At 37.2% G+C, this 26,608-nt stretch overlaps 1 protein-coding gene across 2 annotated transcripts in view; it reads left to right on the forward strand.

Moving 5' to 3' along the window:
• MRPS30 (mitochondrial ribosomal protein S30) overlaps positions 1 to 26,385 on the forward strand; it is a 58,883-nt gene extending 32,498 nt beyond the window's left edge. Inside the window, exon 6 of one of the 2 annotated variants that reach the window (XM_081231272.1) lies at positions 26,319 to 26,385. In XM_081231272.1, the coding sequence (XP_081087398.1) occupies positions 26,319 to 26,335 (17 nt within the window). In that variant the 3' untranslated portion in view covers positions 26,336 to 26,385. Of the gene's footprint in view, positions 1 to 2,279; positions 2,306 to 26,318 lie in introns of those variants that run through there. The other variant, XM_081231273.1, reaches the window with a different exon arrangement.
• Positions 26,386 to 26,608: the final 223 nt, after the last annotated feature.

The raw sequence follows: 26,608 nt of genomic DNA on the forward strand, positions 1-26,608 counted from the left end.
ACTATGCAGCAAAATTTGACTTACAAGTTTTGGAGTTACGAATACATTGAATCTTCTACTGGCTTCACTCATAATCAATCAGTATATTTTAAGAATAAAACTATCTGATTTGAATATGTTGACCTTTTGGGGAAAATATAGTTTGCAGCTACAGTGGATTCTCACATAAGTGCTGTAAATTATAGACACCAACACATTTATTATCTCTGTCTACTTTGTGTCTTTTCCTCCTTATGATCAGAAGAATGCTTTGTATATCATATTTGTTCTCTTTTGCAAGACACTGTGTGTGGGTGCTCTGATGTGTAATTTGCCCATGCAAAAAGGAAAATCACTGCTGGAGAAAACTGTAGGCGGTGTCTGTTCTTACCTTTGGGGAAAAAATATTGTTTCATAACTCGTCCGAAACTTTGAAGAAATTTTCTATCTTAAGACTTTTCTTCCATGGTATTGTGACTGCAATTGGTCAAGGCTTCTGCCATCATGTTCATTCATTCATTCATTCATTCATTCAGTGAATGTTTATTGAGAACCTAGTACTTGCCAGATATTGTCCTAGAGGATAGGGTTACAAAAATGATTAAGACAGAATCCCTATCCTCATAGAGATTGTAGTATAGTAAGAAAAAGAAGCCACTAAAGAGACAATTACAATAATGGTAAGTATTATAGTAGGTAACCTGAATACAGCTGAACTACCATGTAGCCCATTTCAACAGCATGGTGTCCTATGGGGTATGACATGCATGAGAATCTCAATCTAAAAATTGAAAATTAAATTATTTTTGTGTGTATTCTTGAAAAATGCCAAGAGTGGTTGTCCCACGAAGCACAGCAAAATATCCTAAAAATCTGCGTTCTCAACCATCCCCCCAGCTGATAAACACAGTAAGGCTGCTGCCCTCAATTTTCTCTTCACCCCTTCCCCAACTTTTGGTTTATTTGCTCTTTCCCCACTTCCTCTTTCATTGTCTCTCCTTCAAATTCTCTCTCTCAAAATTCACACCACTCTTGGTCTTCTCTTATTTCTTTCTCCTTTCCCTCCTTTGTTTCAAATCTACTCTTTTCTTTCAAGAATAGACTTTGCCTACCTTAAAGTAAGTAACCTAGTTGGGTTTGTTTGTTTGTTTGTTTTTACTTTGCCACTTGATACCTACACCATAGTCTGGCCAACACAAGAATCAGTATAATAAATATCTCAGAAGCCCAGCAAGGATAGGAGAGTGAAGGAAGATGTGACCATTCATGCATTAACATTTTTTTCCCCATCACGATAAGAAATTATGACAACCCATCATACCTTCCTTACAGAGGTGTGAATTCTAGGAACAAATTAACACTTTCCAGTTTACACAAAACAAAATGGAACCATGATTATTAAACTCCCTAGACCTAGACACTTAAAATTATGAAAAGAAACATTTTGCTGCTAAAATGGAATGGATATTAAAATCAAACAAACAAAAAAGAGAATTCTAGATAACTTTTTAGAACAATTTGTCTTAAGAAATCCTGAAATGAAAACTTTTGGTCCTGGACTGAAAAGTGGCTGTCAACTTTGGAAATATACTAAATTCAAAATAGACTAGACTCTAGTTGTGTTGTGCCTTTGTATCAGTATAAAAGTCAGTTGTATGCTGACAATTTGCTCCTCCCAAGCTTGGAAGCATTTTATTGAGTTATCACACAGGACTTTTGAAATTATCTAGTTCAATTTTTAGCCCAGTGCAGAAATCTCTTCCATAAAGTGCTTGATAAACAGCCATTGACCTTCCTCAGGGTCAATCTGGAGGATGGGTTAAGGTGGGCCATCTAGGAGAGGATTCCCCATGAAGAAAGTATTTGAGAATTATGTCTTAGAAGTGGGGTAAGAAAGCAGAAGATGGAGAAGTGAAGGAAGGACATCCCTAGGTAGAGGAATTGCATGATGAAATGAGAAAGGGATTGAAATATATATTGTGTTTGCAGAAAATCCAGTGGCTTGATATTGTTGTGGCATAAGAGTTTAGAAAAATGAGAAATAAAGATTGGAAATATATTTTGGGAAAAGTGATGAATTCTCTAAATGCCACTGCAAGGAGTTTGGAATTCATCCTGGAAGCAATGAAGAATTCAATCCAACGAATTGTGGGAAGCCTTGTACAATTTTTTAAGTTGGAATAAATTCTTCCCACTGGAGAGATAAAAATAAATGAATGAATAACTAAATGAATCACCTCCAAAGGGTGGGTTTTTTTTTTATGTAAAAGGAAAGTTTATTGTTTATTGTTTCCATTTAGTCCACACCTGAGAGGGGACTCTGGAATGAGGAAGGCCGCTGGGCTTGGAAGGCTCCTTGTCGGGCTTGAAGGTGAGCCTTTTGCCCAGTCCGTTCTGAGGCTGTCAGGCCTCTGGAGGTTGATCACATGGTTGCCCAGAGGTGGTTTACACCCTCCAGGACCACATCTTCATGGTGGAAATGGAAACACAGAGAGGTAGGTGTAGGATGCCTGCATTTGCAGGTGGACCAGATAGTTGATGGTGGTTTTCACTTTGGTGGAATAATTCTGGCAGATCTGACAGCTCATGGTTGGTTGGCCATGAGGATTTAACCACAGAAAATAACATTAGCTGATCTTGGAAGCTAAGATCCTACAGAGAAGTGGTCCTGGAGGATGGACTGGAGAGGGGGTTGGAGGGTGGTCTGAATCTCTGGGTGCATTTGTCCAAACACTGGTAAAGTGAGCTGGCACCAGTGGGCGCTCTGTGCCTTTGCAAATAAGGTAAGTATGCCTTTAAGATTATGGTTCAACCCAATCAAGAGAAGAAGGAATAAATAAGAGTATGATGGTACTTATTCTACTGAAGACTTCTCTCCCAGTTGTCAGGGTCATTGCTAAGCATTTAGTGGGATAAGTGTTCAAACATCTGAGACTTCTATCAACAGTATGACCAGCAACACATTTTGTTTAATTATTTGAAAAGATCTTTTATTTCTAGGACTAAAGTCAGAGACAAAATAAACTACATCAGGACCAGAGATACTCTAGTAATACCAATTTTGTTTTTAATTCACATATATTACATCTGGGTTTTCCAGACATTTTATGGGATAATTATGGCAAGGATAATTATTGTAATTTTAGAAAAGAGGAAACTGAATCTAAGATGGTTAAATGATTTGCTTAAGGCCACATAGTTAGGGAGGGGAACCCTAGGGTGCAAACCTAGATATTTCCAGTTCTAAGGCTACTGATTTTTCTTAAACCTTACAATGAATCCCAGATATACTTTAATAAAACATATAAAGTCAGCTTTATGAGGAGGACACAAAACGAGGTCCATTGGAATGACAAAAGAATGAAGTATACACTATGTAAATATACAAATTATTTTCTACATCTATATTGATAAATCAAGTGCATGCAGGTGACAAAGCAATCTACAATGTTAAGTACAGCCAGTGTGAGCAGAGATGAACTAATAATGCTGGGGAAATTATTATTTTACCATGAAACATTCTTCACCTCTATTTGTCTTTGGAGATGTAGCACAGGAACTTTGCCTGAGGAGGAATTTTGAGAAACAAAAGATGCAGACAAATTTTAAGGAGGTCAGATGAGTGCTAGGGAAGAAAAATGCCCAAGGAAATGTTAATAGAACAAATGTATTTAATCTGCGAATGGTTATTTAAATGGAATTTTTCTTTTGCTTTGAAGCTTTAACTAAGTTTTTAAAAACCTATCTTGATTATTCATAATGATGGGTGTCTTTAATTTCCCCCACCAGGTTTTGTTTGTTCAGTCTCTCCCTAATCCCTAACAATATCATTCCCTGGTTCACTTCTCCCCTCCTCCCCAAACAGGGATATTCACAGTGCTATGCACGTAAGAGATACCAACTAAGTATGTGTAATTGATCTAAAGTCTGACTTAGCTTTGTTTTCCTGACAGCAACTATATACGCCATGAAATGGATGGAAAAGAGAAGCAATAAAAATCCCAGGTAATAAGTAGACTTTATAATTAGGCACCGAGTAATAGCTAAATGTCTGTAGTTAAATGTAGTTGCTTATAAATATTCAGCTAATTAGTTATAAATTTATAACATCCAGAATTGTTAAACACCGTCCATAAACAAGTTATCTGTTAATCTAATCTTTTCATTTTAAGAAGTTTAATCTTCCTTCCTTTCTCCCCCCACCCTTCTCTTTCTCTCTTTCTTTAACATAATATGAGCTACATATAAAATGAGGATAATAATAGCACATACTTTTTGGTGGTGTTGTGAGGATTAAATGAAACAATCCATATAAGGTGCTTAGCATGTTCCCAGCAATGTCAGTTTATTTTGTGATAGGTTGTTTATACTGAACTCTTATTTTTGCCTGGCACGTGCCTAAGTGCCTTTGGTGAGTTATGTCTTTTTATCTTATCACTCTTACTTGGAAGATGGGGTCCATGGTCACAGAGCCAGTAAATGCTAATGGCAATATTTGACCCTAGGTAGTCTTATTCTAGTTTCCCATTTCTTAACCATGATACTTCTCAGTCTGGACACCTGTAACTTACTCTTATTTTTCCTCGATGTGCAGCAAGTGCAGTTCTGCCATATTTTTCAACAGGATTTCCAGATGTAGCAAAAGCTTAGGTCCTTTGAGTTAACTTGAGTGAAGTCCTTCTACAATAAATCAACAAGGAGAGATGTCACATTAATGTTGAAATCACCGAGAGTTCCAAATTTAAATTAGAATTATGTTTATATTTATGTTATCAATAATAAAAGCTCTGTCAGGTATCAATAAACGCAATTTGAAATATTCTGGATATAAATGTCAAACATTTTTTACTTAACAGTATAGAGGTCAATTACTCTTTTCCCTTCATGGCTGCAATAAGGACTCTTGATCTGGTGGAAAATTTCACAAAATTAGGAGTGTTTTGAATGAAACAATCAGAATCCCTCTGATTTTATTAATGTACAGATCTCAAAATTTAGTACTTATGTCCAGTGCTATAAAATAGCAAGTATATATTAAAAAAATCCTGCAATTAAAATTTCAGTAAAGCTCTTATATGAATTGTAGATAATTAAAAACAAGGCGTTATACTGATAATAATTTAGGGGACAATATTGGATGTATGTATTTTTCCCTTTAAAGGTTGTAGACTTATGCTTGACTAATTCTTTGGACAACATCCCTGGCAATGTTATTATTTTTCTTGAAGTAGTTGGTGTTCACAATTTTTAATTCTCATTACCAGCATTTAAATATACATACTAACATTTACTGTGTTGGGGTGTGTATTTAAATCAATAACTGTAAAGCACCCATAGGAAAACAGGAGAAACATGAAGTCTTTCACAGTCTAAGTAGTGTAGCTGTATCCCAGGAAGGTCTGTGCCTTAAAAGACAATTGTCTTGTTCAGAGGACTACCTTAATTTAAAGACAGCATGTGAATCTATTGAAATGTGTGTGGATTACATACATCTTGCCTCCTGGACCCAGCCCTGGACCCCAGCAGTTGACCCAGTGTCGAGCACATAGGTGGATCTTAATATTTGTTGGATGGGTAAATTCTGACTGATCAGTGGAAACACTAGAAATGTGATTTTGTGTGTGTGTGTTGGGGGGAGGGGTGGTCTTTAGATGGGAGGGATTAATTCATTCCTGCATAACAAGTGGAAAAAAGTTTGTAAAGCAAAGGTTTTAATGGCAAAGGCTTTGAAAGTAAAAGTTTATTAAAAATTCAGAATCCAAACTTGGGTGTGAATGGTAAGTTCATACAGTGTAGCTATCTTTTACTGTCCTCTTTTTGTATACTTTATTTTAGAGGCATTGACTGTTAACTCAAGATATATCTTAGATAAATATGAATTAGTGGAACAGAAAAAAATGATAAGTAAACATTTTCAAAACAGGTTAGAATTAGAAAATATGTTATATAAGGACATATATTCTCCCTCAAGTCTTCACGTATCTAGTGAGTTTGCTATTTCTGTAGGAAACATCATCTTACATGAGTAGAGAGGGCATTTTAAACCACATAAACAATTCCATCTAGTTATAAATAGATTGTGTTCTAGAAGTTCATTTGAAAGTTAATTTTTTAGAAGTTATAACCTATTTTCCTGAGGAAGCAATGTGAGAAATAGGACTGAGATTCTCAAGGTGCCAGAAGGTGTCATGACTTGTCCAAGCAATTTAATGTAAAAGCAAGTGCTCCGGGGTAAGAAAGAGCTGGATTCAAATTCCACCTCTCTAAGTGATAGTTTCCTTCTCTGTAAAATGGTGCTAATTATAACATTCACTTCATTGTGTCTATGTGGGTTTAAATGACGTGGTAGGTTATAAGTGCAGTGCATGCTTCCAAGCAAATATTGCTCAAAAATGGAGATATTGTTTCTCCCATTACAATAAAGCCTACAAAAATCCATGCTCTCACTGTATTTATACTGTCTTTATTGTATCCCATTCCTTTTGGGGCCCCAGACCTTGTTAGTATTTAAAAATTATCTATGTAATTCTGCTCTGCCTCATCAGGACAGACTTCCATACCTTTCTTCATTCTCTTTTCTCAGCTGGAAATGAATCCATATACTTTTTTTTCTTTCAAGTTCCAGCTCAAATGCTACTTTCTCTAGAAAGGCTTTTTCCTCACTGGAGCCAGAATTAATGGAGAAAAACTCAAATGGTGAAGAAGGAGCTAAATGCTAAGCAGAGCTAGTTCTAGAACCAGAACAGGCCAGTAGACATGTAGGTTTGCCTGCTTCTGAGGGTGGTTAGGGCAGGTGGTTTAGTGTCCTGGATTAGGATAGGGCTGTTTTGGTAGAAGTAGACTAGGTGAGAGCCCTAATCAAGGATCTGTCAAAGTAAGTCAGAAGGGACTGAAGTAGCACGGAAATCCAGCTGGAGCGGTACTGTATAAACTTGACAGTGAGCCATATAAAAGCAGGAGCATTGCTAGACTCTCACAGTCTAACACAGCGTTAGTTAGGTGTTCGTTAACTGACTTGGTTATTTGATTAGAAAAGACAGATGGAAGAAAGAAGGAGAGTATACAAGCTAAGTTGTACAGAGGTTCAAAAGTCTTAAGGCACATTCACTGAAGTAAAACGTCATTAAATGTGTAGTTTTCTATGCAGTAAAACAACCTGCTGCTTTTAAATTTTTTAATTAAAAATTTTAATTTTTGCTCTCATTCACCAATTCCCTTTTAAGAAGTAATTCCAGATTTCATTTCAAACCATCAGTAGGAATATCCATATCCCTCATGTGATGATTTAGAATAGAGCAGGGTGGTGGGGTGAGACAAAAGCCTTTAGTGGATATTAAAAACTATGATGCTTTAATTACGGGACTTTTAAATTTGCACATACTCGGTAAACATGTTAGCCTTATAAGTTTCATAGCTCAGGTGTACGCATTTATAGAAAGAGCGGACTCCTTTGGGAGGAGGAGGATGAGATACACATTAGCAGACTGAATTAAAACTTGTATCATCTTATTTTCTATATTTTTGGCTCACAAAATTATGTCAACAATTCAGACTTCTCTAAGGAAAGAATTTTACATTTTTGGTAAATGTCAGGTGTTTTTCGTTTTTGTTTTTCCTTAAAGGGTAACAGTTACAAAAGGCTATGATACATTGGTACCTAGTATATTAGGAAGATAGTAGTTTCTGGCTTTATTCCAAGTCTTTCATTCAGCACATGGCCTTCCCAAGGGGACTGTTCTACTTTATAATTATGCTGTTATGGTCAATCGTTTTAGCCAGGTGCCGTGGAAATTTTTATCCCTTTCATGAATGCTAAGCCAGCCACCCCTTGATGCATGAGGTTGCATGTGTTTCTGTGAGTGCCTATTTGCATGTACACCTTCAGATTTTGTCCTTGACCTTCGTGTCTTTTATTTCTATTAAAGCTCTTTGGTTTATTTCCTTTCTTTCTGTGGTTTTTAGTACAATCTCTGTATATACCAAAGATGCCCCATTTAAACTTCCAACCTATATCTCTGTCCAGAATATTCAGATACATATATTTAAATGCCCCCTGAACATCTCAAGTTCTGGATCCAACAGACAGCTGCCATAGTGTGGTTTATAAAGAGAAATATATATTTGGTCTTTGTCCCTATTCGTGGCACAGAAATCCTGAGTCCTTGGGATTTCCTAAGTGATGAGAGCAATGGGTGTCTTCTGTTATGCTCATGAAGTGACTTTTGAAAAGCCCCTAGGTAACCTAAGGCTGAGGGCTGGTTGCTAGTGGAGCCAACCATGTGATTAGAGGGTTGGAACTTTCAGTACTCCCGCCTACTCCTACCCCAGCCCCACATCTGGGGAGGAGAGAGGGGCTGGAGATTGAGTCCAATCACTAATGGCCAATGATTTAATCAGTCATGCCTAAGAAATGAAGCCTCCAAGAAAAGCCCAAAAGGATGAGCTTCAGAGAGTTTCCAGACTGGTGAACACATGGAGATCTGGAGAGAGTGGTACACTGGGAGAGAATGGAAGCTCCCCACCCCTTTCCCTAGACCCAACCCTATACATCTCTTCCATCTGGCTGTTCATCTGTATCCTTTATAATACCCTTTATAATGAACTGGTGATTTATTAAGTAAATGTCTCTCTGAATTCTGTGAGCTGCTGTAGTAAATTAATGGAACCCCAGGAGGCAGGTGTTGGAACCTCTGATCTATAGCCTGTGAATTAGAAGCACAGGTGACACCCTGGATTTGGGATTGGTGCTGAATTGGGAGCGGGGGAGAGGGGCAGTCTTGTGGGACTGAGCCCTTAACCTGTGGGATTTGATGGTTAACTCCAGATAGATAGTGTCAGAACTGAGCTAAATTTGTGAAATGACTGGTTGGTGTCCACAGAGAACTGAGTTACTTGCTTGGTGGTGTGGAAAGAACACACATACTGGACAGTTCAAACTCAATATGTTAGAATCTTAACACATAATATTTTCTCTCCTTCTTATACATTTTCTCAACAACATGGTCCTTTTACTATATCCTTATTTCAGTGAAAGTCACCTTTGTTTATGTAGCTACCTAAGACTGTAATCTAAGATCAAAACTCCACATCTTCCTCATTTCTTACAGACAATTAATTCACCCTCCTTAACATCTTTAGGATCAGTTTCTTTTTCTTTCCTTATATCACCACCTTACTTTGGAGCCTCATAATTTTTTGTTTGCTTTACTGTGATAGTCTCCAAAGTACTTAGCCTACATTCAGTCCAGCTCTTTTCCAATCCATTTTCATACTTTACCCATCCACAGTGATCTTTCTAAAACACAAACCTTGGATATTAAACTTGTCTAACATTCTTCTGGCTCGGTAAGTTCCGTGAGTTTACCACGTCTGATTCAACTTTGCATCTCTACTGTTTAGGTGAATACTAGATACAGGATATTTACTAATTCATTCCCTTATTCATTCCTTCACTTTAAAGGAAGTGAAGGTATTTAAGACCTCCTGTGATCCAGGGACTGGTACATGTACTGGGTATACAAATGTAAACAAGACAGCTAAAGTTCCTGTTCTATGCAAAAAAAAGTGGTGTGATATGGTAGAAAGTAGACAGAAGTGGATATTTTATATAGAGTTATTAGAGAAGGCCTCTCTAAGGGGCCTGGAATCTTTAAGGATGAGAAGGATTCAGCCTTGAGAAACAAAAAAGGTGACTGTGTATCTGGAGCAGGGTAGGCTAAAGGGAAATTGCAGCGAGATAAGATTGCCCAGCTGGGAAAGAGCCAGAAGACAGAAGTGGTCAGTACACTTTCCTTCACTGTCTGAGTGAATATAAAGAAGTAGGTGGGGAGCTGCTTTATTCTTTGACTTGGCCAGATACTAGAAGATTTGCTTTGCAATCTTTCCATGCTATTGCCTTTACATTTCCATTGGCTACTGAAATCTGCAATCTGTTTAAAAGTAGTCAGTGGGGATTAGTGAGCTCTGTTGGCCTTTAGACTGTTGATTGAGGACATGCAAGTGCCAACAACGAATAAGCCCGCAAGTCCCTGTAATATTTAAAATGGATCCATTTTGTGACATATTTTCCCCCAGTCTTTTAAAAGCCTTAAGCGGAGACTCAGAAGGATGACTCCAGAGTGAATTAGCATCAAAAAAAAGAGGAAGTTATTCCTTTGTTTTGATTCATGCTAATGGGCCTGCCTTCACATCAGAGCAGGAAGTCCTCTGATTCTTTTTTAAAGCACTATCAAATTCATATATGCTTTCTGTTGTCTGCATAAATTTCCAGAAGTGTCTAAACTTCAAATAGTTCAGTTTCCTAACTGCGTCTTCAACTCCTTCTTATATGCAGAGCCAAGACAGTTCTATTGAAGAAACGTCAGGATAACGAGAACAGAATTGCAAATTGTAATTCCACATACAAGAGTGTTGATTTCACAATAATGTAAATAACCAGTACCAAGCTGCATGGTACACTGAACTGAATTTGATTAGTTGGTTATGGCGCTGGATGGAATTTGGAAGTGGGTGGTAATGGAGTTCTATCTGATGTAGTAAATTATTAGGGGCTTTGGAGCCAAACAAATCTCTCTTCTTGCCTCTGACCTTTGGGAAGAACATGGAATCCTCTGAGCTTTATACTTGAGAGCCAATTTCCTTTAAGGCAGTACATGCCAAACTTGCCTGGCGGTAAAAATTACCTCAGGTAATCCTATAATTTTACATTCCACAGTCCCTACTGAGACTGCTGACTCTCTAAGGGAGGAGCTGGGAAAGACATATTTAATGCCTCAGATGATCAGGAAAATTTGGGACTCACAGGCCTCATGTGACTAATTAGCCATTTTCTTATTAGTCCCTGAAAATTCCAAGGTTCACCAGTTTGAGAAACACTGACTTGGAAAACTAAAGGCTTATACTTTTAAAATGTCTCTCACATGGTAATTATCACTGAGAAAGAGTGGTTAACCTGTAATCTTGTCAAAATTAGTTTTAAGGCTTACCTTTAAATGAAAAAGTAAAATTTTAAAATTCTCAGAGAACTCATAAACCCCCAAGAGAATGTGGGATGATCCTTAGTTGGAGAGACTCAGTTTTACTACAGAGCCAACTATGACAGTTGTCACTTCATGAATTTATTGTCACTTCATTACTTTCTAACTTTTCCTTATGCAGTATCTCAATTTCTCATTCTAAAGGCATCTGAGTTGTCCTGATGGACACAGAATTGGCATTTTGGAATACCTAATATATGCCAGTTAGTAAGATGTTTAGGTCTAGCTCTGTATGTGTTATCACATTAGGTCAAAAAAACTATTTCAATAACTGATTTTATTTTCTGTATTCCTCTTTGAGGGTAAGAAGCAAGTCATCTGAAAATGAGGTATGTTGAGAATCTGCGTGTGTGGTAAAACAACTTCTGGATCCCATCTTGTAGTTAGAAATCCATGAGCTCAATCTCCTTCAGTTTCTATACTCAAAATGAAAAATGGTTATTTATGTTCAACATGAAGATTCCTAGATTGTGAAGCTCTTAACCATAAAAGCAAGCCTCACCGTACAGAATTTAGCTGATTACTCTGATCCAGATATTGCTAAAACATTTTCAAGGATTATTGAAATATAATGTGCAGTCTTTAATTTTTCTGTATGTATTTTTCATATAGTTTAAATCTATCTAGATATCTAGTTTTTCTCTCCCATTTTTCTTTCTGTACCCCTACCCTGATCCACACCCCAACATACACACACACACACACACACAACAGTGTATTTTCCCTTGGAGTGCATCAGTGTTTTTCTGATTAAGTTTGTATATATTTCTGAGACTGCATTTGACCAGAAAATCTAGGACATGGAGGAGGAGAATTGAAACTTTGATTAGAAAATGCGACTTTAGGTCATTATAAGAAATTGAATTATGTACTAACTAGTATTCTCTCCAAAAATAATTATAATAAATAATATTTTGCTTTGAGACGTCATCAAGAGTATCAAAAAATGAATTGTCCTAGGCTACATACTATGTATTTTGCAGCACACTCCTTATTTTAGATCTATTACTTTAAATAAATCAAATATATACTTAAATAAATATGAACTCTAGGTCCTCAAATAAGAATAAGATATACATTTCCTCCTCTTTTGGCAATCTCTATCACAAAATAGGCCAAGATGTGCCACATTCAGTTCATGGGAAATTTGCTTTATTCTGAAAGTGCTACTCTAGCTTTCCCGTATGAAATAACGATTTGCATTGAATTTGTCTCGTACTTTGGAATAGGCCATCAACTGAGTAAACTATTTGGAACGTTCACTCGAATCTTTGTTATCCCAGAAAATCTTTGTATGCTATTAAGAATTGATATATGGTTTGTCAGTCCTTTTATTATTGTTATTTTTTTTTAGTTGTAAGTTATGGTCATGAGTATTGGAAATGGCTAAGATAGATTAAAAATGGTAGGTAATTATACTATATTATTTCTCAGATGGTTAAATTAAGAGCTCACATGATATTAGGTATCATATGTTCTACATGGAAGAAGACCCTAGGACGTATTTTAAAGGGTAGTTTCTCACATAGTGATTATTAAAGAAATAATAAATTTCAAAAAGCAATAACTGTGCTATGATAATGCTTCTTTAATACCAGTGAAATTTATCAAATACACCAAATTACAGTTCTATAATTAACTTATTCCCTATGTGATTCATTAAATATATAAATGATCCCTTGTTTAGTCCTTGCTTAGCTAAACCTGTTATATTTCCATCTAACAATATTGCAAATTACTTTTTTCACAAACATGTCTTCTTTTTCATTTGGTAGTTTGTCACTTTGGAAAAAAAATAATTTCAAAGTAACACTTCATGCTACACACATGCTATCCACCATGTTGGATTTAAATAAAAAATGACAGGATTTCAAAGTTTTACCTTTTTTGTGTGTTACCTTTAGATTATTGGTGAAGAATGAAGAACTCAAAACCACACATAATTTAAAAGAAATGAACATTGATTTTTGAATTTGCTTTCCCATTTTGTGAGGTTATTTCCCATATCAGAAATGTCACTGTTATAAAGTAATAAAGCCATACTGGGGCGATCCAACTGAAAGGAGAAAAAAACTGTACAGTTTCTTATTTAAAAAATGTTTTCCTTTCTTATTAGAGAAAATTTAGAAAATACAAAAAGGAAAAATAAGAGAAAAAAACTCACTTTAAATATTACCATTCAAAGATCGTGTCTTTTAACCTTTAGTATATTTTCTTCTAATGTTTTATCTATGTTCACCTTTAGGAATTTTCATAGGTGTATATAAGCAATATCAAATTCTATTTAGTTTTCCTTTTACCAGTACACATCATATTTTCCTGTATTATTATAAATTCCTCAGAGATACAGTTATGAATATCTGCAGAATATTTCATTGGTTTGATATCCCATAATTCATTCCATTATTCCTCTATGATTATACAGTTAAAGAACCTCTAATTTTCCGTTATTTTTTGTACAGCTTTGTATTTCTATCATTGATATGTTGCATTTCTCTGATTCTCTTTTTTAAGTGATGATTTTATTGTTTTCAGATTATGTTGTTATGTTCCTAGAAAACACAAACTTATCAAAAATTATATTGACATAATATGCAGAATTGTACAGAATTATACAGACAAAATTCACTGAAGAAAATGAAAGAAGACATGAATAAATAGACTGATGGTTTGTTTCTCTGGATAGAAAGATTCAATAAAATACAAATACATATATCTTCCCACTGTTTTTTTATTTTAACATCTTTATTGGAGTATAATTGCTTTACAATGGTGTGTTAGTTTCTGCTTTATAACAAAGTGAATCAGTTATACATATACATATGTTCCCATATCTCTTCCCTCTTGTGTCTCCCTCCCTCCAACCCTCCCTATCCCACCCCTCTAGGTGGTCACAAACCACCGAGCTGATCTCCCTGTGCCATGCGGCTGCTTCCCACTAACTATCTATTTTACGTTTGGTAGTGTATATATGTCCATGCAACCCTCTCACTTTGTCACAGCTTACCCTTCCCCCTCCCCATATCCTCAAGTCCATTCTCTAGTAGGTCTGTGTCTTTATTCCCGTCTTACCCCTAGGTTCTTCATGACATGTTTTATTCTTAGATTCCATATATATGTGTTAGCATACGGTATTTGTCTTTCTCTTTCTGACTTACTTCACTCTGTATGACAGACTCTAGGTCCATCCACCTCACTACAAATAACTCAGTTTCGTTTCTTTTTATGGCTGAGTAATATTCCATTGTATATATGTGCCACATCTTCTTTATCCATTCATCTGTTGATGGACACTTAGGTTGCTTCCCTCTCCTGGCTATTGTAAATAGAGCTGCAATGAACATTTTGGTACATGACTCTTTTTGAATTATGGTCTTCTCAGGGTATATGCCCAGTAGTGGGATTGCTGGGTCATATGGTAGTTCTATTTTTAGTTTTTTAAGGAACCCCCATACTGTTCTCCATAGTGGCTGTACCAATTCACATTCCCACCAGCAGTGCAAGAGTGTTCCCTTTTCTCCACACCCTCTCCAGCATTTAATGTTTCTAGATTTTTTGATGATGGCCATTCTGACCAGTGTGAGATGATATCTCATTGTAGTTTTGATTTGCATTTTTCTAATGATTAGTGATGTTGAGCATTCTTTCACGTGTTTGTTGGCAATCTGTATATCTTCTTTGGAGAAATGTCTATTTAGGTCTTCTGCCCATTTTTGGATTGGGTTGTTTGTTTTTCTGTTATTGAGCTGCATGAGCTGCTTGTAAATTTTGGAGATTAATCTTTTGTTGGCTGCTTCATTTGCAAATATTTTCTCCCATTCTGAGGTTTGTCTTTTGTTCTTGTTTATGGTTTCCTTTGCTGTGCAAAAGCTTTGCAGTTTCATTAGGTCCCATTTGTTTATTTTTGTTTTTATTTCCATTTCTCTAGGAGGTGGGTCCAAAAGGATCTTGCTGTGATTTATGTCATAGAGTGTTCTGCCTATGTTTTCCTCTAAGAGTTTGATAGTTTCTGGCCTTACATTTAGTTCTTTAATCCATTTTGAGCTTATTTTTGTGTACAGTGTTAGGGAATGTTCTAATCTCATACTTTTACATGTACCTGTCCAGTTTTCCCAGCACCACTTATTGAAGAGGTTGTCCTTTCTCCACTGTACATTCCTGCCTCCTTTATCAGAGATAAGGTGACCATATGTGCATGGGTTTATCTCTGGGCTTTCTATCCTGCTCCATTGATCTATATTTCTGTTTTTGTGCCAGTACCATACTGTCTTGATTACTGTAGCTTTGTAGTATAGTCTGAAGTCCGGGAGCCTGATTCCTCCAGCTCCATTTTTCATTCTCAAGATTGCTTTGGCTATTCGGGATCTTTTGTGTTTCCATACAATTTGTGAAATTATTTGTTCTAGTTCTATGGAAAATGCCAGTGGTAGTTTAATCGGTATTGTATTGAATCTGTAGATTGCTTTGGCTAATAGAGTCATTTTCACAATGTTGATTCTTCCAATCCAAGAACATGGTATATCTCTCCATCTATTTGTATCATCTTTAATTTCTTTCATTAGTGTCTTATAATTTTCTGCAAAGAGGTCTTTTGTCTCCTTAGCTAGGTTTATTCCTAGATATTTTATTCTTTTTGTTGGAATGGTATATGGAAGAGTTTTCTTGATTTCTCTTTCAGATAATTCATCATTAGTGTATAGGAATGCCAGATATTTCTGTGCATTAATTTGGTATCCTGCTACTTTACCAAATTCATTGATTAGCTCTAGTATTTTTCTGATAGCATCTTTGGGTTTCTCTATTATAGTATCATGTCAGCTTTATTATAGTATCAGTGACAGCTTTACTTCTTCTTTTCCGATTTGGATTCCTTTTATTTCCTTTTCTTCTCTGATTGCAGTGGCTAAAACTTCCAAAACTATGTTGAATAAGAGTGGTGAGAGTGGGCAGCCTTGTCTTGTTCCTGATCTTAGTGGAAATGGTTTCAGTTTTTCACCACTGAGGACAATGTTGCCTGTGGGTTTGTCATATATGGCCTTTATTATGTTGAAGAAACTTCCCTCTATGCCTACTTTCTGCAGGGTTTTTATCATAAATGGGCGTTGAATTTTGTTGAAAGCTTTCTCTGCTTCTATTGAGATGATCATATGGTTTTTCTCCTTCAATTTGTTAATATGGTGTATCACGTTGATTGATTTGCATATATTGAAGAATCCATGCATTCCTGGGATAAACCCTAATTGATCATGGTGTATGATCCTTTTAATGTGCTGTTGGATTCTTTTTGCTAGTATTTTGTTGAGGATTTTTGCATCTATGTTCATCAGTGATATTGGCCTGTGGTTTTCTTTCTTTGTGACATCTTTGTCTGGTTTTGGTATCAGGGTGATGGTGGCTTCGTAGAATGAGTTTGGGAGTGTTCCTCCCTCTGCTATATTTTGGAAGAGTTTGAGAAGGATAGGTGTTAGCTCTTGTCTAATTGTTTGATAGAATTCGCCTGTGAGGCCATCTGGTCCTGGGCTTTTGTTTGTTGGAAGATTTTTAATCACAGTTTCAATTTCAATGCTTGTGCTTGATTGGGCTGTTCATATTTTCTATTTCTTCCTGATTCAGTCGTGGCAGTTTGTGCATTTCTAAGAGTTTGTCCACTTCTTCCAGGTTGTCCATTTTATTGGCATAGAGTTGCTTGTAGTAATCTCTCATGACCTTTTGTATTTCTGCAGTGTCAGTTGTTACTTCTCCTTTTTCATTTCTAATTCTATTGATTTGAGTCTTCTCCCTTTTTTTCTTGATGAGTCTGGCTAATGGTTTATCAATTTTTGTTTATCTTCTCAAAGAACCAGCTTTTAGTTTTATTGGTCTTTGCTATTGTTTCCTTCATTTCTTTTTCATTTATTTCTGATGTGATTTTTATGATTTCATTCCTTTTGCTAACTTGGGTTTTTTTTTGTTGTTGTTGTTGTTCTACTTTCTCTCATTGCTTTAGGTGCAAAGTTAGGTTGCTTATTTGAGATGTTTCCTTTTCTTAAGGTAGGATTATATTGCTATAAACTTCCCTCTTAGGACTGCTTTTGCTGCATCCCATAGGTTTTGGGTCATTGTGTCTCCATTGTTATTTGTTTCTAGGTATTTTTTGATTTCCTCTTTGATTTCTTCAGTGATCACTTCATTATTAAGTAGTGTATTGTTTAGCCTCCATGTGTTTGTATTTTTTACAGATCTTTTCCTGTAATTGATATCTAGTCTCATAGCATTGTGGTCAGAAAAGATACTTGATATGATTTCAATTTTCTTAAATTTACCAAGGCTTGATTTGTGACACGAGATATGATCTATCCTGGAGAATGTTCCATGAGCACTTGAGAGAAATGTTTATTCTGTTGTTTTTGGATGGAATATCCTATAAATAACAATTAAGTCCATCTTGTTAATGTATCATTTAAAGCTTGTGTTTCCTTATTTATTTTCATTTTGGATGATCTGTCCATTGGTGAAAATGGGGTGTTAAAATCCCCTGCCTGAATGTGTTACTGTTGATTTCCCCTTTTATGGCTGTTAGTGTTTACCTTATGTGTTGAGGTGCTCCTATGTTGGGTGCATAAATATATACAATTGTTATATCTTCTCCTTGGATTGATCCCCTGATCATTATGTAGTGTCCTTCTTTGTCTCTTGAAATAGTATTTATTTTAAAGTCTATTTTGACTGATATGAGAATTGCTACTCCAGCTTTCTTTTGATTTCCATTTGCATGGAATATCTTTTTCCATCCCCTCACATTCAGTCTGTTTGTGTCCCTAGGTCTGAAGTGGGTCTCTTGTAGACAGCATATATATGGGTCTTGTTTTTTATCCATTCATCCAGTCTGTGTCTTTTGGTGGGAGCATTTAATCCATTTAAATTTAAGGTAATTATCAATATGTATATTCCTATTCCCATTTCCTTAATTGTTTGGGGTTTGTTATTGTAGGTCTTTTCCTTCTCTTGTGTTTCTTGCCTAGAGACGTTCCTTTAGCATTCATTGTAAAGCTGGTTTGGTGGTGCTGAACTCTCTCAGCTTTTGCTTGTCTGTAAAGGTTTTAATTTCTCCATAAAATCTGAATGAGATCCTTGCTGGGCAGGGTAATCTTGACTGTAGGTTTTTCTCCTTCATCACTTTAAATATGTCCTGTGACTCCCTTCTGCCTTGCAGAGTTTCTGCTTAAAGATCAGCTGTTATCCTTATGTGGATTCCCTTGTGTGTTCTTTGTTGTTTTTCCCTTGCTGCTTTTAATATGTGTTCTTTGTATTTAATTTTTGATAGTTTGATGAATATGTGTCTTGGCATGTTTCTCCTTGGGTTTATCCTGTATGGGACTCTCTGTGCTTCCTGGGCTTGATTAACTACTTCCTTTCCCATATTAGGGAAGTTTTCAACTATAATCTCTTCAAATATTTTCTCAGTCCCTTTCTTTTTCTCTTCTTCTTCTGGGACCCCTATAATTCGAATGTTGGTGCATTTAATGTTGTCCCAGAGGTCTCTGAGACTGTCCTCAGTTCTTTTCATTGTTTTTTCTTTATTCTGCTCTGCAGTAGGTATTTCCACTATTTTATATTCCAGGTTACTTATCCATTCTTTTGCCTCAGTTATTCTACTATTGATCCCTTCTAGTGTATTTTTAATTTCATTTATTGTGTTGTTCATCATTGTTTGTTTCCTCTTTAGTTCTTCTAGGTCCTTGTTAAATGTTTCCTTCATTTTCTCTGTTCTATTTCCAAGATTTTGGATCATCTTTACTATCATTATTCTGAATTACTTTTCAGGTAGACTGCTTACTTCCTCTTCATTTGTTAGGTCTTTTGGGTTTTTATCTTGCTCCTTCATCTGCTGTGTGTTTTTCTGTCTTCTCATTTTGCTTATCTTACTGTGTTTGGGGTTTCCTTTTTGCAGGCTGCAGGTTCGTAGTTCCCATAGTTTTTGGTATCTGTCCCCAGTGGCTAAAGTTGGTTCAGTGGATTGTGTAGGCTTCCTGGTGGAAGGGACTAGTGCCTGTGTTCTGGTGGGTGAGGCTGGATCTTGTCTTTCTGGTGTGCAGGTCCACGTCTGGTGGTGTGTTTTGGGATGTCTGTGGCCTTATTATGATTATAGGCAGCCTCTTTGCTAATGGGTGGGATTGTGTTCCTGTCTTGCTAGTTGTTTGGCATAGGGTGTCCAGCACTGTAGCTTGCTGGTTGTTGAGTGAAGCTGGGTGTTGCTGTTGAGATGGATATCTCTGGGAGATTTTAGCCATTTGATATTATGTGGAGCTGGGAGGTCTCTTGTGGACCAGTGTCCTGAAGTTGGCTCTCCCACATCAGAGGCACAGCACTGACTCCTAGCTGCAGCACCAAGAGCCTTTCATCCACACCGCTCAGAATAAAAGGGAGAAAAACTAGAAAGAAAGAAAGAGGATAAAATAAAATAAAATGAAGATAAAATTAAGTTATTAAAATAAAAAATAATTATTAAGAAAGTTTTAAAATGAAACAAACAAACAAAAACAAACAAAAAAACAGACGGACAGAAACCTAGGACAAATGGTGAAAGCAAAGCTGTACAGAGAAAATCTCACACAGAAGAATACACATACACACTCACAAAAAGAGGAAAAGGGGAAAAAATAATGTATCTTGCTGTCAAAGTCCACCTCCTCAATTGGGGATGACTCTTTGTCTATTCAAGTATTCCACCGACGCAAGGTCCATCAAGTTGATTGTGGAGATTTAATCCACTGATCCTGAGGCTGCTGGGAGGAATTTCCCTTTCTCTTCTTTGTCCGCACGGCTCCCAGGGTTCAGCTTTGGATTTGGACCCGCCTCTGCGTGTAGGTCGCTGTAGGGCATCTGTTCTTCGCTCAGACATGACGAGGTTAAAGGAGCAGCTGCGTCGGGGGCTCTGGCTCACTCAGGCCAGGGTGAGGGAGGGGCACGGAGTACGGGGCAGGGCGAGCTTGCGGCGGCAGCGGCCAGCGTGACGTTGCACCAGCCTGAGGCGCACTGTGTGTTCTCTCGCAGAAGTTGTCCTTGGATCCCGGGACACTGGCAGTGGCGGGCTGAACAGGCTCCCGGGAGGGGCGGTGTGGATAGTGACCTGTGCTTGCACACAGGTTTCTTGATGGCAGCAGCAGCGGCCTTAGCATCTCATTCCCGTCTCTGGGGTCCACACTGATAGCCGCAGCTCGCGCCCGTCTCTGGAGCTCCTTTAAGCAGCGCTCTTAATCTCCTTTAAGTGTGCTCTCCTCGCGCACCAGGAAACAAAGAGGGAAGAAAAAGTCTCTTGCCTCTTCAGCAGCTGCAGACTGTTTCCCGGACTCCCTCCCGGCTAGCTGTGGCGCACTAGCCCCCTTCAGGCTGTGTTCACGCCGCCAGCCCCAGTTCTCTCCCTGGGATCCGACCGAAGACTGAACCTCAGCTCCCAGCCCCCGCCCGCCCCGGCAGGTGAGCAGACAAGCCTCTCGGGCTGGTGAGTGCCGGTCAGCACCAATCCTCTGTGCGGGAATTTCTCTGCTGTACCCTGCCCACCCCTGTTGCTGTGCTCTCCTCCGTGGCTCCGAAGCTTCCCCATCCGCCACCCGCAGTCTCTGCCCACAAAGGGGCTTCCTAGTGTGAGGAAACCTTTCCTCCTTCACAGCTCCCTCCCACTGGTGCAGGTCCCGTCCCTATTCTTTTGTCTCTGTTTATTCTTTTTTATTTTGCCCTACCCAGGTACGTGGGCAGTTTCTTGCCTTTGGGGAGGTTTGAGGTCTTCTGCCAGCATTCAGTAGGTGTTCTGTAGGAGTTGTTCCACGTGTAGATGTATTTCTGGTGTATTTGTGGGGAGGAAGGTGATCTCCGAGTCTTACTCTTCCGCCATCTTCCCCCTCTCCTCTATGATTCTATCTATCCGTAGGAAAATAAACCCTATCAATAACCTTGTAAACAAATTTTTCTCAAATGAAGTTCAGTGGAGTTTTCCAGAGATGGCAATGGAAGTTGACAAAAATTCTTATTATTGAATGTGGAGCTATATGCTTTAGAGAAATCATATTAGATATAATTGATTTAGTACTTTAAGAGTCGATATTTTTAGGAATTCCCTTGTGGTCCAGTGGTTAGGGGGGCCTGGGTTCGATCCCTGGCTAGAGAACTAAGATCTCAATATTTATCAATACCCAATTTCAAAATCATTATCTGGAAAGTTATATATAAAGCTATGTAACTTTAACTAATGACAAACATTACATGAAAACAGTACATTTCCTAACTTAAAAAGTATACGTGATTATATTTTTGCTAAATGCCTTATGTTGAATATTGTCATGTGAGGAATAAAGTAAATTCTGGCAAAAAAAAATATTGGAAACCAATTCTGTCCCTCATCTGCTCTGCAATCTCTCCACAAAAGGACCCATCTGGGACACGATGTCAATGAAAGGTAGACTGCTGAACTGCATTTCCTTTTGTGTCTGGGGCACTGAATCCAAGCAAGCTTACACTGTTATTTGTTGAAACAATAGCTGGAAACAGAGAAAGTGCTATTGATCCTTTCATCAATAAATCACGAGTAAACAATGCACGCTCCTTGAGCTGCTAGGGGAAAATTATATCTCATTTCCCGTTTGCCTCCTCAAGTAGAGCGGGGTCACTCACTAAATATGCAAAAGAGAAGTTTCAATTACGAGTTGACTTCTAACATCGTCAGAGAAAATTCTGTCTATGAGTTCACCTGTCATGACAAACAGCCTTTAATATAACTCTTCCTTTTCATTTCTCCTCCTCTTGTTTCTTTTCTTCCTCTTCCATCCCCTCCTCCTCCTTTTCTGCTTCATTCTCCTTTATTCTTCATTGAACACTGCTTTCTTGGGAGGAATACAAGGAGACATTTCTGAGAATAAAAATCAGTTTTTAAAAGGAAAAAAACAAAGAAACCAAAAAACAAACCCAACCCTCTCCCCTGTGCTGTCTTCCCTGACAGTGCAGATTGAATCGACTTCTGAATGTCTGTCAGCACTGGGTCTCAGGTGGTATTGGGGTTGCTAAGGCCTGGCGAGTAGACAGCACTACCATGGCAGATGAAGGATCCAGGACAGGCTTTAATAGTAGCCAGTGAGGGTCAGGTAGACATTGCAGGTTGTCGAGGAGGATCTGCCTGTTCAGTAAATGCAGCTGGTGATTCAGGCAACAGTACCTGAGTGCTTGTCATGGTCTAAAGATTTCACATATGATAGACCATTGGTTTTGACATGTTACAAGACACAGGTAGGAAGGGAATTTAAGAGCAAGTAGAGGAAGCCAACTCACTGGAACTGCGGTACAGCCAAAAGACTCCTGCATACAGGGAAATAGAGCAAGGCAAGTCCAAGCCTAGAGAAAATCCTTAGAGAAATATACACTTGTGGATGTGTTTATAGCCCAATATTGTTATGCAAATTGTACTATAATTGCATAAAGTTATGCTGCCTATTTAGAATTTTTAGCAGATTTTAAAATGATTGCATCCTCCATATGATTAAAATGAAAATCAAATTAGAAATAAATGTGTGCACACTGATTTGGCAAAATATTTTAGTATAAATGTAATAAACAAGTCACAGTTGGTTTAGGTTATATGTGTGTCCTTCTGTACAAGAGTAATAAAAAAAATAAGTTAAAAAGTTAGCAAGCTTTAGATAGACTCTATTATACCATTACAGTGTCAACCAATTTCAAAATGCAATTATATCTGCAAATGGAAATAAACATTAGAGGGTGATTAAATTAAGTGTAGTTACACATCTTTTGGTTATACAAAAATCAATTATGGAAGGTACGATAGTTGAATGGTGCACTGGAGTTTTATTTTCATAGCAGTCTAATGTGTAACTGTAGATAAATTATGTCCCCAACATGAGTTATTGTTTTTGTGAAAAGATCCTCCAACCAACCAAGCACCAACTTGTCAGAATCAAGGCAATGGTACTTTCATTACAATGAGTCACTTCCTAAAGAATATGGGCATTGGTAATTGCTAACACAGGTTTGAGTGATAATGAAAACTCTTGGTTACTTTGACAACATATTTTCTTTTTTTCAATCAAATACTGACTATGTGGAAGAATCTAAGTATGCTTGGGGAGAACTGGGGAAAGTTTGTGGATGGATAGAAAAGGCTGGATATTTCCTACCATCAGAATTTACCTATGTCCTTTATTTTTTAGAAAAGAAATGTGACTATAAATAAAATGTTACTGAAACTTCAGACTACGAATTTTGTTAGAATAGTGCTTAGTTTGTAATAAGAATTTTCCCCTACAAGATAGTCTTTCTTCCCCCTCTGCACCTTTAAAATAGAAGCAGTTCCTTGTTAATGTTCAAAAGTCAGTTAATATTTTCTAGTGGAGGAAAATAAAAATTGCCAGTATCTGCAGAAAAGAGCAGTGTTATTTGTCTGAAGAGCTTTTGTCTTATTTATAGGCTGAGCAAAAAAAAGATCAAGCTAGAGTCTTTCTTTTGGTAATTTATATAATTTATATAAGTAAATATGTCATCTTTTAATAGTATGGCTAAATATTGAAAATGTTTCAGGCAAGCTTGAAAAGATTATTATTTGTTGGGTGTAGGATTCTCAATTATATGTCTGTGTAATTGAGTTTATCGTGTTCTTTAAATCCTCTCTGTTGTCAATAATTGACTCAATCTATCTATGTATAAAAGAAATGGATTTAAATCTCCAATTATATTTGTGACTTTTATCAATATCTTATAATTCCATAAAGTTTACTTTACATATTTTTTTTTTTTTTTTTTTTTTTTTTTTTTTTTTTGCTGTACGCGGGCCTCTCACTGCTGTGGCCTCTCCCGTTGCGGAGCACAGGCTCCGGACACACAGGCTCCGCGGCCATGGCTCGCGGGCCCAGCCGCTCCGCGGCATGTGGGATCTTCCGGGATAGGGGCACGAACCCGTGTCCCCTGCATCGGCAGGCGGACTCTCAACCACTGCGCCACCAGGGAAGCCCTACTTTACATATTTTAAGGCAATGCATTTATATGTCTACATATAAATGATTATTATCTTTTCCATTTTTATTATGTTATTTACTATCATTTGTTTATTGGTTATTATATTCTTGGAGACTATTTATCAATCTTCACTGGTAAACTTCCCGCTTCATATTTAAGGAGTATATTGGAGCAAGCATCTAGCTAGATTTTGTTTGTGTTTACTGATTTTTAAAACTTATATATGTCATTTTACATTTTTACTTTATTCTTCATTTTCTGGAATTACTGTTATGTGTATGCTGGAGTCTCCCAAGCTATAATTTTTAACCTCGTTTTTAAAGTTTCTATTTTGTTATCTTTTTAGTCTACATTTTGGATGAAGTTTCTACATCATCTTTGAATTTACTAATTTTCTTTTTACAATACTTCAGATTGGAGTTTACCTTATTTTAAGTTTTCAGTTTCAATGAATTTATTTGATCATTTCTTAAGATTTCCATTTTGTTTTCACCCATTCTTGCATAATTTCTTCATGCTGGTTTCATAATTTCTTGTTCATTTTGATGAGTGCTATCTCTTCTTTGTGCTCAGTAAGGATGCTAAACAGTCGTATTTCTAAAAATATTTTCAGATTGCCTTGTTTTCATTTTATTTAGAGTAAATTTATCAGCTATTTTTTAAGGTTGTAGGCTATCTCCCTATTCATTATTTAGAGGCTTATAATGAGTGGAAGATTTTATTTCTACCTCACCTGCTTTTACCCCCTTCTTATTGGCAGTTTTATAATTTTCTCCATCCAAATTCGCCAGAACTCCCAGACCTGAACTAGGTCTCTTATTTGTGACTCAGGGCTCCTGTTCCTCAGAGATGCAGGAGCCCTGGAAACTAGTCACTAACCTACATGAAAATATGGCCCATGTCCTGACCTCTAGGCTGCATTTGCTTGCTTCTACTTTCCTTGCTTAATCTAAGTTTTAACCTCTGGCAGAGTTTGGTCACAGACTGGGACAATTGACCAAACCTTGAGTAGGATGAAATTTGTTTTATTGCCTAAGCTGGCGTGGATCACTTTAAGTTTCTCATACTTGCCAAGTTGGGAATTCCCATCTGACCCTGCCTTCTTACAGATGCTAAACTTGGCTGGCCCATGGTTGTGTTTTGACTCCATACCTATGCTACAGAGATGGTTGTCTTATTTCAGATCTCAGCGGTTTCTTTTAATTTTCTCTCTCTTTTTTTTTAATTGGTATCTTCCACTGCTGTACATTAGAAGAAATGGGTCTCAAAACATAGAGCTATAACACTATATTGTCTATAGCTGCACTGTACAATATAGTGGCCATCAACCACATGTGGCATGTTAAATTAAAATCAATTAAAATTAAATAAAACAAGGCTTCCCTGGTGGCGCAGTGGTTGGGAGTCCGCCTGCCAATGCAGGGGGCGTGGGTTTGTGCCCTTAGGATCCCATGTGCCGTGGAGTGGCTGGGCCCGTGGGCCGTGGCCACTGGGCCTGCGCGTCCGGAGCCTGTGCTCTGTGGCGGGAGAGGCCAAACCAGTGAGAGGCCCACGTACGGCAAAAAAATAAATAAATAAATAAAAATAAATAAAACAAAAAATTCAGTTTCTCCATCATATTAGCCACATTTCAAGTTCTCAGTAGTCCTATGGGGGTATTGGCTACCATTTTGGATAATGCAGATGTAGACTATTTCCATCATTGTAGACAGTTCTCTTGGGTGCTCTGTCTACAGTATGAAGCTAAATATTGAAAAGAAGACAAAAAAGACTGCAGATGTTTAACCTGTTATGAGGTTGTTGGAAGCCCTGAAGCTTACTAAATTATTGCAACAAGACATACATAGACTCTTCAGTAATAGGATTCTGAGACCATGTGCTTTAGTGTTAACAACATGTCTGTAGTTGCCCACTATGAGGTTTTCTCTGCAGTATAATCTTATGATTTTGGAACCTGAAGACCTGGGTGCTAGTTCCAGTACTGCCCCTTGCTAAGAATGTGATCTATGATTATACACCTAACTTCTCTGAACTTCCATTTTCTCATTTGAACATTAGGATAATAGTTATTTTGCCAACCCTGTGTGATTTTTGTAGTATATTAAGGTGTATTTCAGAATTAATTAATAGGTGACCTTTTTATATTTAAACTTTTACATTTCTTTAAATCTTGCTTTTTTATTGTTTCTTCTCAAGTAACATAATGTTTATTCTGATTTTATTCTTATATTAGAAGTATCCATGTCTAATTACATTAATAGAGATGATTTTAAGTAATGAGAAAAGTATAACTTCCTTCCCAAACAGGTACATCTATGGATTAGAGAGTGCTAATGACGACATTCTACTGAAGAATCTTCCACTTGAGGCCTAGTGAATGAGGTATATATATTTCTGAACCTTAATGTAATAAATTTCAATCTGTAGTGTTATAACAATTTTAGCACCTATTACACAATGTGACTCACTTTTATTAGACATAATCAGGCAAACCATGAAGCTGAGTGCTGAAACCATAAATAATTTGACTCTAATACTTGTATCCATCTCCATAATCAAAGAGTAATCTTCATATGTGTGCAGTTTAGTCAGTTTTT

This window comes from Mesoplodon bidens, assembly GCF_964165515.1.
Source record: "Mesoplodon bidens genome assembly, chromosome: 4".
Classification (NCBI taxonomy): domain Eukaryota; kingdom Metazoa; phylum Chordata; class Mammalia; order Artiodactyla; family Ziphiidae; genus Mesoplodon; species Mesoplodon bidens.